The sequence below is a fragment of the Otolemur garnettii genome, unplaced genomic scaffold, assembly GCF_000181295.1.
Source record: "Otolemur garnettii isolate 467f Iridium unplaced genomic scaffold, OtoGar3 scaffold00025, whole genome shotgun sequence".
In the NCBI taxonomy this organism is placed as follows: Eukaryota; Metazoa; Chordata; class Mammalia; order Primates; family Galagidae; genus Otolemur; species Otolemur garnettii.
The window spans coordinates 14,861,449-14,876,360 of NW_003852420.1; the positions used below are offsets into that span (position 1 = coordinate 14,861,449).

The 14,912-nt window shown below is 46.7% G+C and overlaps 1 protein-coding gene across 2 annotated transcripts in view; it reads left to right on the forward strand.

Moving 5' to 3' along the window:
- Positions 1–12,491, forward strand: part of DNMT3B (DNA methyltransferase 3 beta) — a 52,922-nt gene extending 40,431 nt beyond the window's left edge. The window contains exons 12-22 of one of the 2 annotated variants that reach the window (XM_003788091.2): positions 1,024–1,103; positions 1,429–1,541; positions 2,046–2,229; positions 2,769–2,853; positions 3,352–3,497; positions 4,433–4,523; positions 4,909–5,057; positions 5,883–5,968; positions 8,415–8,484; positions 9,207–9,325; positions 10,902–12,491. In XM_003788091.2, coding sequence (XP_003788139.1) covers positions 1,024–1,103; positions 1,429–1,541; positions 2,046–2,229; positions 2,769–2,853; positions 3,352–3,497; positions 4,433–4,523; positions 4,909–5,057; positions 5,883–5,968; positions 8,415–8,484; positions 9,207–9,325; positions 10,902–11,043 — 1,265 coding nt within the window. In that variant the 3' untranslated portion in view covers positions 11,044–12,491. The remainder of the gene's footprint in view (positions 1–1,023; positions 1,104–1,428; positions 1,542–2,045; positions 2,230–2,768; positions 2,854–3,351; positions 3,498–4,432; positions 4,524–4,908; positions 5,058–5,882; positions 5,969–8,414; positions 8,485–9,206; positions 9,326–10,901) is intronic. The other variant, XM_023512239.1, reaches the window with a different exon arrangement.
- The last annotated feature ends 2,421 nt before the right edge of the window (positions 12,492–14,912 follow it).

Consider the following 14,912-nt stretch of genomic DNA (forward strand, 5'->3'; position numbering starts at 1 on the left):
GAACCCGCCACCTTAGGTGTATGTGGCTGGCGCCCTAGCCGGTTGAGCTATAGGCGCCGAGCCTACTTGCCTGATTTTCACTAAGACTGATTGTGTCCCTAGAAGAAGTGAGTAGGAAGTAGGGTCAACTGAACCTGGGGTACTTTGGGTGGGAGAACCATACCTCAAACCAGATGGGTGGCATCTCAAACCTCCCTCAAAGAAGGCCTACAACTAGCTTTGACTTGAATGTCAGCACACTTAGCCATTGTCAAGATAAGCCCAGTCTACTCGTCCCGGCTGAGGATTGCCAATTGGTCTGATCCTTTGCCCAGAACATACCTAATGGAATTCAGAGTTTGCGAAGATCAATTCTCCTTCCTTCACCCTGATATCCATTAGTCAACAAATATTTGAGTGGTTACTCAATGCCAGGTAGGAAAACAAAGATAGCCCTGACCCAGAGAACCCTGGGGAAAGCTTGGGTTTAGAGTATTCTTGAAAACAAACACTGGCAATTTTATCCCCCTACCCATTTGCTCACCTACCTATTTCTCCTTCCTGGCTTGCTCTTAGGCATTGAAAGGTTCTGTCCACCTGGTCAGTGATATATATCTGTCCTGGCCTGGTGATACGGAGGCAGGTAGTTAAAGACCACTACTTGAAAGACCTAGCTTCTGAAATTGTGCCCCTGTGCTCTTAGTAGGATGCAGCCGCAAGCAAGTCCTATTATGATTAATTCCCTGGTGTCCTGGAATTTTCAAACTAGGCCCTCAAAGCCTGTTCTCTGCTGGAGTGACCCCCTAGTCAGAGTTCTGCTTCATATCTTCTACTGGGGCAGCACTTGGTCTTGACTTTTCCCAGGTGCGGACAGCAACTTTGGAACATCGCAGAGGAGCGCAAATTGGGAGGAAAGGGGGTTGGAAGAGTCCTTAGCACAGTTCTGGCTTGTAGAAAATGCTCAAGACTCAGGAGACCCCAGGCTTCAGCAGCTGCTGTTAGGGCCTCAGTTGCTCACAAGTCATGACCCTCTGTTTCTTACAGACAGCTGCCTGTCTTGTGGCAAGAAGAACTCCGTGTCATTCCACCCTCTCTTTGAGGGGGGGCTCTGTAAGACATGCAGGGTAAGTCCTCTTCCCCATCCCCCCTGCCCTGGACATTCTGCACCTTCCTTCCTCCACAAACATCTTGCCACAAAGATCCATTGTGTAGACACCAGCATTTATGTGCTGAGAGCAGTGAAGCCCTCTTGCATGCTTCCCACCTTTCCTCTGGTGGGGGTTGCCATGGCAGAGGACAGCAGCACACAGACCAAAGTTGTCCCCGTAAAAGACACTAAGCCACAAGCAGCTTGTTCTGCGGCAGCATCCTAGGGCCGCAGCCAGCCAGCCAGCAGGGCCTGGCTGTGTCTGGTTTCCAATTTCATGAGTGTTTCTTTCTGACTGCCAGGATCGGTTCTTGGAGTTGTTCTACATGTACGACGACGATGGCTATCAGTCTTACTGCACCGTGTGCTGTGAGGGCTACGAGCTGCTGCTCTGCAGTAACACAAGCTGCTGTCGGTGAGCACTGGGCCATGCGAGGGCAAGGGCATGGGTGGGCTCTAGAGTGGCCATGCTGCACTGTGTGAATCCGATGGTCTGGAGACAGCTGACTGTGTGTAATGGAACACCTGGCATGGGGTCCGGCAGGCAGCATGTGGGTGTCACATCACGTAGAAGGTAAAACAGGTGTCCAGGGAAGGGTTTTGATAGGTATGTTTGCCAGTAAAAGGAACAGTAGGGTGTCAGGGAAGGCTCCTGCCCTGGAAGCTTGCCACTTGGCTTGAAATCCAGTTTACAGAAACTGAGGTGGTCAGGTGGCATTTCTGTGAGAGGAGCCTGTAGAATTAAGGGTTGTGAGTGTCTGATAAAGAGGTTAGTGTAGCATATATCATTTAGGGCCTTGTAGGCCCCCAGCAGGTTATGTGTAGTGGGTTCCTATCTCCTGGGGAATTAAGGGAAGGGCAACACATGAAACCTGCTGGTGACAAAGACATCATTGCTTCTCCCTTGCCTCTGGCACAGGTGCTTCTGCGTGGAGTGCTTGGAGGTGCTGGTAGGCCCCGGCACAGCAGCGGAGGCCAAGCTCCAGGAGCCCTGGAGCTGCTACATGTGTCTGCCACAGCGCTGTCACGGCATCTTGCGGCGCCGGAAGGACTGGAACATGCGCCTGCAGGCTTTCTTCACCAGCGACATGGGGCATGAATATGTAAGCCACAGGCTCCTGCCTCTAGCAGCCCAGGGGCAGTGAACCCTGGGGAATTCTTAATAATAGCAGGAGTAATGGGAGAAAAGCTTGATTATACCAAAGGAGTCTCTGGGGCCCTTCAAGGCTGAGAGACCTGGCTAATTGACACCACCACCACCCCCGCCCAGCCCAGTACAGTTATCAGGCCTGCCAGCATTTCTCCCCTTCTTCCTGGCCTCTCAGTACATGGGCTTGCAGGGTCCAGTGTGGAAATGATGGTAGCCTTCTGTGAAGGCAGAGCTGAGCATGAAGGGAATAGGAATGAACTTTCTACTCTAGAGGGAAGCTCGAGGTAATTCTTATCTAGGGTGCTATCTTTTTATGTGTACCATCTGTCTCTGTGTGATCATCTCTGGCTCATGCCTTAGGACAGAAGGCCCTTCTGTACAAATTCTAGTCCCCAGTTAAGCTCCTATGGTGGCCACAGCCAGGGTTTGAGTACCTCTGAGAATGGTCAGGCCACCTCCGTCTCCTCCCTGACCTCCTTCCTCACCTGGCAGGAAGCCCCCAAGCTGTACCCTGCGATTCCTGCAGCCCGAAGGCGGCCTATTCGAGTTCTGTCTCTGTTTGATGGAATCGCAACAGGTGAGTTTGGAAGGCGTGCTTTGCTGTGGCACCACAGCGGGGCAGCCCAGGAAGGGGCTCAGTGTCTAGGTATCTGACATCAATGTCAGGAAAGACAAAGGTTGCCTGTTTGTATCTGTTTTAAAAACCACTGGCTCCGTGTTTCATTTCATTCACCTTGCCACCCACCTGACAAGGATGTATGTCATTGCTGTTATATTTTGTTTTTTACTACCTGCAGGTATCTTAAAATCAATTTTCATTCCACGTGTATGAATGTATTTGAGATCAATTAGGTAACAATTCCCTTCTGCTCTCTGTACATAGAGTTAGCACAACCAGTGTGCGGGGCACCCGGAAGGGCTTTGCCTGACTTAATCCATTCAGTCCTCTAAGCTGCCCTGTGATGTGCTTATAAGGAATATCCTCATTTTCCCTGAGCAGGAAGCGCTGAAAAGCCGCTGCTCTGCACTCAGATCACTTGTGCTGTGCTTTTGTGTGTCTTCTGGCCCCCCACAGGCTACTTGGTCCTCAAAGAATTGGGCATAAAGGTGGAAAAGTATGTTGCCTCTGAAGTGTGTGAAGAGTCCATTGCTGTTGGAACCGTTAAGCATGAGGGGAATATCAAATATGTGAACGACGTGAGAAACATCACTAAGAAAAATGTGAGAGCCTTCTGTACCTTGGGTCATCTCCTCCTCCTGCTCTCTCTACTTCTCCATCCCCTCACACACCCAAATGCGACTTCAGCCCCCTCCCCAGGGCCCAGGCTGTTATGGAGGGAGACAAGCTGTGTGTGGTCTGGTTAAGTTGTAGTGGTGGGGAGACCCACAGCTTAGAAATTGCAGTCTTAGGCTGTGCACAGTGGCTCATGCCTGTGTAATTCTTAGTACTCTGGGAATTCCAGACCAGCTTAAGCAGGATGGAGACTTTGTTTCTACTAAAAATACAAAAACTAGCCGGATATCCCAGCTATTCCAGAGACTGAGACAGGAGGATCACTTAAATCTAGGAGTTTGTGAGGTTGCTGTGAGCTAGGCTGGTACCAGGGAATGCTAGCGTGGGCAACCGAGTAAGACTTTGTCTACATTTTTTAAAAAAAGCTTGGTGCAATGGCACCCTAGCACTCTGCTTGGAGGGGCCGAGGCAGGTGGATTACCCTGAGCTCACAGGTTTGAGACCAGCCTGAGCCAGAGAGAGACTCCTATCTCTAAAAATAGCTGGGCGTTGTTGTGGGCACCTATAGTTCAAACTACTTGGGAGGCTGAGGAGAGAAAATTGCTTGAGCCCAAGAGTTGGAGATTGCTGTGAGCTATGACGCTACAGCACTCTACCAAGGGTGACCAAGTGAGAATCTCTCCAGAAACAAAAAAAGGGCTGGGCCTGTAATCTTAACACTCTTCTTAAAAAAAAAAAAAAAAGAGTTATATAATTTTAGGGAATCCTGAGCATTAGGTTTTTTAGGTTCAGAAGTGGAGTTGACCAACCGAGTTTCAAGAAGTGGGTCTTTCATGTCAGGTTATCTGGGAATCCAGGCTTTCGTCCCTTGCTTCCCCTTCCACACCTTCTTCCCTTCCTCAGCCTGTTTCTTCTTCCTCAGATTGAAGAATGGGGCCCATTTGACTTGGTGATTGGTGGAAGCCCATGCAATGATCTCTCAAATGTGAATCCTGCTAGGAAAGGCTTGTATGGTGAGCACTCTATTTTCTGGTGGCCGTCAGGGAGCCTTTGTCATCTGAATAATGCTGGTCCAGGTGGAGGGCCCTGAGAAGGAGTTGTTTGCCTCTGGCCAGTTTACCGGGATCCTCAGGGCATGTTGCTTCCCCGTCTGCTCCATTGCAGTCCTCAGTCCATAGAGGGAGGGAAGATGCTAATAAAAGTGGTGGTGGTGCTGCTGCTGTTGCTGCTGCTTGTATCCTTGCTTAGTCATCCCAGAGGACTTGGGGTGGACATAGAAAGTTAGGCATTGACAGTTATGCCAGGAGGTCACGAGGAACCTGTTTGTCTCAGAGAATATGGCGGATTGGGCTGGATGTTTTTGAATGAACCCTTCTCTGTCATCTTTCGTGGGTGCAGAGGGGACAGGTCGGCTCTTCTTTGAGTTCTACCACCTGCTGAATTACTCGCGCCCCAAGGAGGGTGATGACCGACCATTCTTCTGGATGTTTGAGAATGTAGTAGCCATGAAGGTCGGAGACAAGAGGGACATCTCTCGGTTCTTGGAGGTGAGGACCTAGAGGCCTAATTTGCAGACAACCTGAGCAGGGAAACCCTTGCCGGCAATGGTTGATACGTTGATAGGTATTGGTAATGTTGGGAGTGATTTCCTGGTTCCATCCCATAGTGGGGGATTTAGTGGGTTCTCTCTCTTAGAACATGGAACATACTTGATTTCCAATATCACCCCAACCCACTGGAAGCAGCAAATGATAAAATCATCCTCTGCTTCTGTCCAGGACTCATGAGATTTGATTTGACTTTAACTCTACAGATGTTTTTTCTCATTCTTATGAGAACTGTTTTAGGTGTCACAGGAAAGATAATTATTCACTGCTCAATATGCATCAAGCACCACAGTAAATAATTTTGTACTCTTAACTCATTTAATTTTCTCCAAAAGCCAAAAGCTTAAGTCCTGTCTCAGGCTTTATAACTGGCTACTCCCCTCATGCTTTAAACATGGCAGCTGGGTGGTAGGAGCCTGATATGGCCCACATTACAATCTCACAACCAGGGGGTTAATTTAACTTCACAAATTTTGACCAGCTCTGCATGTTGTGTTTATTAATCTGGCATGTTCCAGGAGAGATGCCTTCTCCTAGAACCTGCAGGTGTGATCTTACCTCTTTACCCATCCTCATCATTATGGAGGCATTCATTCTGTCCTCAAGCCAGGTTCTTAATGGCAAGTTTAGTCCCCTGGCTTAGAGAATCCATATGTCTTCCATAGTCATGGGCGTCCACGTCACATGCACAGATCACCCCCGCCCCCCGTGATGGACACCTGAATTCTAGTGTGGGATCCTAACAGCTCCATTCTCTCCTTGCAGTGCAATCCAGTGATGATTGATGCCATAAAAGTATCTGCTGCTCACAGGGCACGATATTTCTGGGGCAACCTTCCTGGGATGAACAGGTAACAAGGGGCTCTGAGTGGGGCAGGTAGCAGCCAAGTGATATATTTAATGATGTCAGCTTTGATGTTTGACCTTTCTAGAAAGAGCTGACTATGCTGAAAAGCAGCCTCACCCTGGGTCTCGGACCATCATATAGATTGTGGGTGATCCCTGTTAAGTTGTGCAGGAAATACCTGGAAATCTCAGAAGGACTCTTCATTTCTATTCTGACTTGCTCAAGCTAGAGATGGGCCTGATCTTTTAAGTCCCATATGTTGGAGCCAGATCTAGTATCTATACCCTATCTTTTCTCAGATTTTCATAATCAAGAACATTTCCCATCTTTTATTACATATCAAAGTTAGCTCAGTCTTCTTTAGACAGATGGATTTGCTGAAGATTAATCTCCTATACAGGTGGTTTTAAGAAGAGCACCTTGTTAATTTATGTGCAAAATATGATGGTGCTATGACATCCCAGACTTACAAATGAAATAAGCTTAAAACATTCTCCTTTAAAAGGAAATGTTGGAAACATAATAACTTTCTGGCAGTTACCAAAGTATGAACAGAGGTAAGAGGGTTCTGGGATAACTGAGGATTTCCACTGGCTAGCCTGCATTTTTATTTGGCTATTACTTTGGAATTAAATGGTCTTATCCACTCAACATTTGAGCTCAATCTGCAGGGCCCTGTTATAGTGATGCCATTTTAGTGGCACATTAATACCATTTTTGGTTCTCATGGGGTCGACATGTTAATAGTGTAGAAAACAGTTAATGATTTGTGGTTCATTGCTCGAGGGGGGCCACTGGGGAAGGGTTGATTGGGAAGGGTTCTCATTCCAACAGGGTCCTAAGTGAAGAAATGGATCTGTACAGTTATTAGAGCACACTCCATGCTGAAGGAAATTGGTTAAGGGAGGTTGGAGAGGCTGTGAGAGAAGGATGGAGAACTGTAGGCATTGGGCCAAATAACATGGGCCTTACATGTGATACCACTTCTGTTTGGCATGGGAAATTACAGGGGGTTTAAGCAGATGAGATGACTAGTGTCTCAGGTTTATGGTAGCTTCTGGGTGGAGAATAGACTAAAGACAGACAAGGGCAGAAATGGGGAGACAAGTGAGATGGCTGGACACATGGGTAGTAGCATCTGGGATCTGCAGCACAGCAATCCTGTGGCTTAGTAGGAAGACTGAGGCACAGGGCTGGGACTGAGCTATAGAGGCTCAGGGTCAGTGTGTCAAGTATCTGCCAGAGGACAGTGTCCGAAATCATCTGTTTTGTTTTGAATCTTAATCTTAGTATCAGCACAAAGCAGGCCTATGCTGTCTTTTATTCCCCCCTGGTTCCTCCACTCCCTTGGGTCCATAGAGGCAGTTGGGATGGTGCTAGATGGGGTGGCATTTGAAATCTGGCATGTGAGGCCAAGGAAAGCCAACAGTCTAGGGAAATATTTTGTGTGGTTCCTAGCCCCTCTTGTGGGCACTATTTTCATTCTCACATCTGAGTTCTATTTGGCCTTGACATGCCTAAACCCGGGGTTTACTGTCATCAGCTCTGTATTCAGGCCTCTTCCACTGGTGTCTGCTCTGGAGCTGCTCAAATACTTTCAGTTCTGTCCCTTCCCCTCCTTAGGCCTCTCTCTTTGCCTCTCTGCATTTGCAAAATAGATTTCAAGGGTGAAAGTTAATAAGGCAATTTAAAAAAGCTATTAAAAAATGCAGGTTTTGTGAACCAATTCCTGTCCTTTCTAATGAAAATACCCAGTACTGCCTGGGCATGGTAGCTAATGCTGGTAATCCTAGCACTCTGGGAGACTGAGGTGGGAGGGATCCCCTTCTCTATTAAAATAAATGAACTAGCAGGGCAACGGGGCAGGTGTCTGTAGTCCCAGCTACTTGGGAGAGGGAGGAGTTTGAGGTTGCTGTGATCTAGGCTGAAGCCACAGCACTCTAGCCTGGGCAATAGAGTGAGACTATCTCCAAAAAAAATCCACTACTTTAAAGCCCCTGTAGGCTGCATCCCTAGCAGTGGGCCACCAAATAGTGGGTGTGCTGGTTGTATCAAATAGACTATAAAGATTTAAGTTCCTCACTTTAGTATAGATACTAAGTCCAAAGGCTGGTGACTTGCTCACAGTCACTTAGCCAGTGAGCAGTGGGGCTGGTACTTGAGGAGTCTCCTGATTCCCTGTCCAGAGTTTTCAGCAGCATTGGTTGGTGGCTGCCTTTGACCAGTTGTGAAAGTCAGGAAGGGGGAACTTTACCTCCAGGCTGTTGTGGTCTGTCCCCTTTAAAAACTAGTCCATCCCTGGCTTTGGCATGCAGACTTGTGCTCATGCCAGGGTTATTTTGGTTATGTAGCAAGTTCACTGCCAGGGCACACCTCACTCCCACCTGTGAGGTGCCTAGCCAATGACCCTCTACAGGCGGTAGAAAGTAATGGGTTTTGGCTGTTCCCAGGCCGGTGATAGCATCAAAGAATGATAAACTCGAGCTTCAAGACTGCTTGGAATACAATAGGACAGCAAAGGTAAGACATGTGCACAAATGACCTATGCTGTGACCCTCTGTAAAATGCACTTGGTGACCTCCAAGTGGGGACTTGGGAGATGACCTTGGTGTCTACTTGGTTCCTGCTTTTCCCCTCACATGAATTCCTGGTGCTGGGCCTCTTTCCCCACGTAATTGTTCTGTCCAATCTTCAAGTACAGAGGGTAGGAGTCTTTTGATAATAGTCATTATGAGAAAAGGCAACGAGGCTTTCCAATGTTAATGCTTGATAATGTAGAGAATTTCAGCTGACCTTCTCCATAAGAAAGGAGTATTTAATGCTTTTGCCAAAAAATTCTCTGTTAAATCATAGATATTTATCTCCATAAACCTAATTTTCAATGTTTGCATCAAGCAGTGATCCATTTGTCTAAACTCTATTTTTAGCCATTCTCTGTATCTGGGTGGTTTTTACTTAATCTTGCTTGATCAGTAACTCTGGTGTCTTTTTAGCCCCCATGTGATTTCACTTGTGGTTACTTTTTGTTATCTCATTCTGAGACTGGTCCTTCCTGTTAACTTCTTGGCATTTGTGGGAAGCACAAAATGTTCTTGTCTCTTCAACTCTTCTCATTCCTTCTGCCACCCTCTGTCCATGTCTGCTCTCTCTCTCCTCCCTCTCTCCTAGGTGCTTTCGAGCCCTTACTCCACCCAGAACCCTTCATTCTATGCTCACTCCATGATGTCCATTTTGTTCTCCAGTTAAAGAAAGTACAGACAATAACCACCAAGTCGAACTCGATCAGACAGGGGAAAAACCAACTTTTCCCTGTTGTCATGAATGGCAAAGAAGATGTTTTGTGGTGCACTGAGCTCGAAAGGTGAGCAAGGCTGCACTTGGAGAGGGAAGCGGTGCAGACAAAAAGAGAAAAGGGAAGAACATCGGCTTCAGGCCAGCAGCACAAATGGGCAGGCACTTGTCTTAGTTCTTCAATTTAATCCTCAATTGCTCTCCTTCCTACCTCAGCCAGGATGGCAGCAATACTTTTTAGATAATTTTCACTCAGTCATATTTCCTGGCAGAAATGGCGTAGGGGGTGGTGGTGAGGAAGGTGAGACATGAGGTCATTAGATGGCCACATCTGGCTGGACTGCCCTGATGTCTGCTTGTCCCAACATGCTGTGACACTAGGATGTGTGGTGAACCAGCTAAAGAAAACTACAAACATGCCCTTCTTCTGCCAACTTCTTCTTTAGCATGATCCCTACTTAGTCATGGTCTATCCTCCTTTTATTTGGCAAATTTGTCTATTTTGATGCAAAGGACCATCTTTTGGGCTTCAGTTCTATTTTTTCTTTCCTGTTTGTTTTCCTTACTATTTTTAAATTTTTATTTTTCTTACCATTTTTAAAGTTATGATTTATTTTCTTTTTAAAAGTTATTTGCTAGGAATATAGTTTTAGGCTATGTATTGTCCTCATAGCATTTAAAAATATTGGTTGTCTGTACTTCCTGTAAAAAGCATTTGAAGGCTTTTTACAGAGCATTTTCATTCTAAACCTTTCTGTTCTACAACTGATATTATTTCTTCTTTGACATTAACAATAGTTTTCTTGATATGAAAGTAACTTCTGATTAGTAGAAAGAAAAACTGGTGGGTAACCTTGCCCAATCTATTCATACTGTGGATTATTCTGTATTTTGAGACCCATGCATGATGTGCTGGGCTGGAACTGTGATACTACAGTTGGTGCTGTTGGCTATCGTTACGAAGATGCCAAGGCAAAGCAAGACACAGGCTTGAGGTGTTGTATCTTTGCCACTGTGTCTTTGTATTGGATTGTAAACTTGGGTAATCTTGAGGCTCAGCATATCTGTAGTCTCTTTCCAGGCCTCATAGAATCTTGCAGAGAAGACTCTTGGGATATTTGGTGCCATCTGCCTGGAGTCCAGCATGATTCTTAATCCATCAATTGGGTTTGAAGAGGGGAAGAAAACTCAGGATGCTGAGTTGTATTTAAAGTCACCCGAGTCTGTGATAATTCAAACCCTAGTCTCTTTTGAGAGTGATCTTAATTTTGTTTTGAAGACAGAAACAAATCTGTTTGCTGGCTGTCTTGGCATTCATTCATTCCTTCATTTAAGAAAGGTCACCTGAGCACCAACTATGTGCCAGTAGCATAGTTCTCGTTCTAGGGAAGCTTAAAACAGGTGCCCCCATGTACCAGCTGTGCCCTCATGGCAGTCATTCATGAGCAACCCATGGACCTGGACCTTCTGTGGCTTAAGAAAGTGCTCATTTGAAGGCCTAGGTTTCCTGATTGAGGGATGGGACTAGGGAAGGTCAGGGGCAGGAAGTGTGGGACCTCTTGTCATAGGTGAGGATTTCACAGAGGCTCCAAGCCTTCCAGAACGTCGCTTTTGACTCACTGTCTTTTTACCCTGGTGCCCCCCAGGATCTTCGGCTTTCCTGTACACTACACAGATGTGTCCAACATGGGCCGAGGTGCCCGCCAGAAGCTGCTTGGGAGGTCCTGGAGTGTGCCTGTGATCCGACACCTCTTCGCCCCCCTGAAGGACTACTTTGCATGTGAATAGTTAAACCCAGGTGCTGGGGCTCTGGGACCAGTGGCAGAGCCAAGACCCAGGAGATGCAATTGCTCAATGCACCCCTAGGCTCTCTGCCCTTCCTCAGCTCAGCTATGCGGGTCGTCCTATGTACCTCAGTTCTCTCCTGCTCAGTAGGAGCAGAGCCACCTGTCTCTTGCAGGGGTCCCCGAGGTGCTGCCTCCTTGTGCACAATTCTGTCCTGGCTGCTCGGAGCAGCTAAACACGGTGCTCATTTTTCTTCTCCTTAAACTTTAAAACTTGAAGTAGGTAGTAAAATAGCTTTTTTTCCCCCTCCTGGATTTACCACTCAGAGAAACTATGGCTAAGATAACCAAAACCACAGTGCTGACAGCTCTCTAATACTCAGGTTAATGCTGAAAAATCATCCAAGACAGTTAATACAAAACTTCCCTATTTTAAATATCTGCTGCTCCACATTTGCAAGTGTGTACAGTGGTAGATGTGTAGCTAAGAGACATTTTTAAGGGCCCAGGGTATGTTTTTTGTAGGGCTAGCAGAAGAGGAAATGATGTATATGTCTTTCTTGAATTTTTAACCCAGCACATTTCCCTTGCCTCAGTACAAGGGCTGGAGTCTGCTGTTGGGGGCCAATTAGAATATTTTCCACAATGATGGTGATTTCAGCAGGGATGACATCATCATTGCATTCAGGGCTATTTTTTCCCACAACCCCAAGGGCAGGGACCTCCCTTAGCTGAATCCCTCCCGGTGACTGCAATAGAGCCCTCCAGGAAGCTCAGGAAGGGGTGTGCTGAGTTATATGATATAAGCTGCCATATGCTCTGTAGGAGTATGGCTCCTCTGTATCTCCCTCTTCCTTATGCGAGGGGTGTGACGGAGGGAGCGTAGATAAAGACCCCCCAATGCCTCCAGGCACAGGTCCCCAGGTTAGAAGTATATCACCCTAATTCCTCACCCTTTTCTAGACTCAGAGGCAGGGAAGCAAGCCAGGGGCAGAAGCACATTTCCCACACCTCCTCCCTCATCTTAGAGATGGCAGCTGGGAAACTGCAATAAAAGCTCAATCCTCCCTCCCTCTCCAGATTTTAAAATTCTTTTTTATTCCACGATAAATCGTTTTTTAGTGGGAATGGGAGTTCAGACAAGCTGCATTTCAGAAATGCTGTCAGAATGGTTTTTAACACCTTTTACTCTTCTTACTGGTGCTATTTTGTAACAACATCTGACAAGTTTTGTGGGGCTTTTTATACACTTTTTTTTAAAGTCTCAAGGTTCTATTTTTATGTTTAACATTTTCATTAAAGTTTTTTTTTTTTTTTGTAACTGGAGCCACGATGTAACAAGTATGGGGGAAAAACCGTGCCTTGTTTCAACAGTTTTTGCTAATTTTTAGGCCGAAAGATGACGGACGTCTAGAGTTTACCTTCTGTTTAATTAAAATCAGTATTTCTCTATAACAGTCTGGTGTCCGTTTGCTTTTGCAGGTCAGATGAGGAAGGGGGGTGGGGGAGGGCCTGGCTAGAGTGTAAGGGTGGTTGGTTGAAAGTATGTGATTCATTCATTCAAGCACAGTGTGGGAATACCTTGTTGACCCTTTAGATATGGAACTTATGGTCCAGTGCACTGGTCCTCAAACTCCAGCATCCCCAGGAGGAGTTGTTAAGTCTGTGATTGCCAGGCCCAACCTCTGAATTTTTCTGATTCAGAAAGTCTAGGGTGCACCCTGGACTTTGAATGCTGCTGGTCAATGGACTACACTAGGCTGGTGAATGGGTATTTGTTTGAATTCATTTAGAGGCAATGTCTGACTCCCAGACTTTGTGCCTTCCAGTCCTTGGGGAGTTATCCAGGTGATAATTACTGAAGTAAAAAGAATCTCGGGGCTGATTCTCACAGTTCCTCATGATTCTCTGGGATCCTTCTGCACCTTATTTCATAGCTCCCAGGCTGTCATTGCAGGCCAGCCACATTCAGTGAGGGGACTTGTTGGAAGTGGCTCTTAGCCCCCAGCCTTAGCCCCTTGTCCTCAGCAGAGAGCATGTCCTCACACCGAGGCTAAAATCCTGCTGTTCATTGAGCACTTACTCAGCCTAATATTGCACCTCCCTCCAATAGTTCCACCTCAGTTTACCTGGGACTATCTAGGCAAAAGTCCTAAGCCCATCATGCCAAAGGCAAAAAGCAGCTGATGAAAACTTGATGCCTTTGCAGAGGTTAATGGTTAGGTAGCATAGGTAGAGTAAGGGGTATAGGTAGGATTCATCAGTTGGGCATCAATCAGACTTGCACCTCTGGACATATTGAATTTATGCCATGGATTAAAGTCATGGCCAGAGCAAAGGAGGATTTGAAAGGATGAGAAAATGTCACTGAAGGTGCTGCTGGGCTAGAAGAGCCCTGGTGTTTGTTACCATGGTGAGATGAGCAGCAATTAGCAACCTGGGACTGTACTCTTGAGGTTCTGAGGCTCCAGGAGCTTGGGCTGCCCAATTAAGCTGTCTTGTGTACAGTGTGGCACCAAATGCCAGGACAGGATGAAGCAGAATAAACAGCTGGGGCCTCGAAACCCCAAAAGAGGAGATGGACTAGCCCTCCAGGTGAGGGGGCTTTTGGGTATCTTGGCCTGCTTTGAGGGGGCAGGCTGTGGGGTGGTAATTCTTGCTGTGTTTTCTCAAGTTGGAGCCAGGCTGCATGATATGGGGCAAGTAGAGAGTACTGTGGACACCTGAGCTGGGGGAAGAGGTTGGAGTTTGATTCTCAGAAAGGCCTTTTTTGGAGACAGTCTCACTATGTTGCCCTTGGTAGAGTGCTGTCGTGTCACAGCTCACAGCAACCTCAAACTGGGCTTAAGTGATTCTCTTGCCTCTGCCTCCCAAGTAGCTGGGACTACAGGTGACCGCCACAAAGCTTGGCTATTTTTTTTGTTGTCACTGTTTAGCATCTGGGCTGGGTTAGTACCCACCAGCCCTGGGGGATGTAGCCTGTGCCCTAACCACTGAGCTATGGATGCCAAGCCACATAGGCCTTTTTCCAGGGTTTGGCATGTTGCCATGTGACTTGGAGCAGGTGACTTAAGCTCTTAGAGTTTTCCCTCTCATCTAAAAGGTTGTTGAAGTTCAACGGCCAGATCTAGTTGAAATGCTCTGCCTGGTACCTGGCAGGCAATAAGCTCTTCCTATGCGTTAGGTGACATGAAGATGAGAGTTATTGGTCAACACGGTGAAGACTGCACACTTGGTAGTGCCAGTGACATCGGACACTTATTAATAAAGTCTTAAAAAGGGTAATACTCCCCCTAGATGTAGCAACAGCAGTCTTTTGTGTTAAAATTGTTCCTCCCACTACTCTATTACGTTGTAGGCCCAGTGCTACTTATTAGGGGGAAGGGATGAGGGTGGCTTTGGCATCTGGGACCCCTGAAGTCTTGTTGAAGGAAGGCTTTTTGTCTGAGCAGGGACTGGCCTCTGGGTAGTATTGTGGAGGTGGTGGTGGTGCTAGGGCAGCACTGTGACTGAGTGTGCTCCATAGCCTCTGCCTCAGTTTACTGAACTATAAAATATAGATAATATCCACCTCATAGGGCTGATGTGTGGATCAAGTAATTAATTGCATGTGAAGCACATGGAAAAGTTTGGTCGGTAGTAACTGCTGAGTAAATGGCGGCTGCTTTTTCCTTGCTATTAAAGAACTAAATCCCCTAGTGAGGCCTGATCATCATGATTATAGATAGGACAACTGACTCCAAAGAAAGAGCTCCCATCACATACCTAAGACCACATAGTCATTACCAAAGGAGTTGGGAGTTGGAATTTGCTCTCTGAAGCCCAAATCTACCTTTTCTTTTCCGTCTCATTTACCTGCATCTTTTTTTTTTT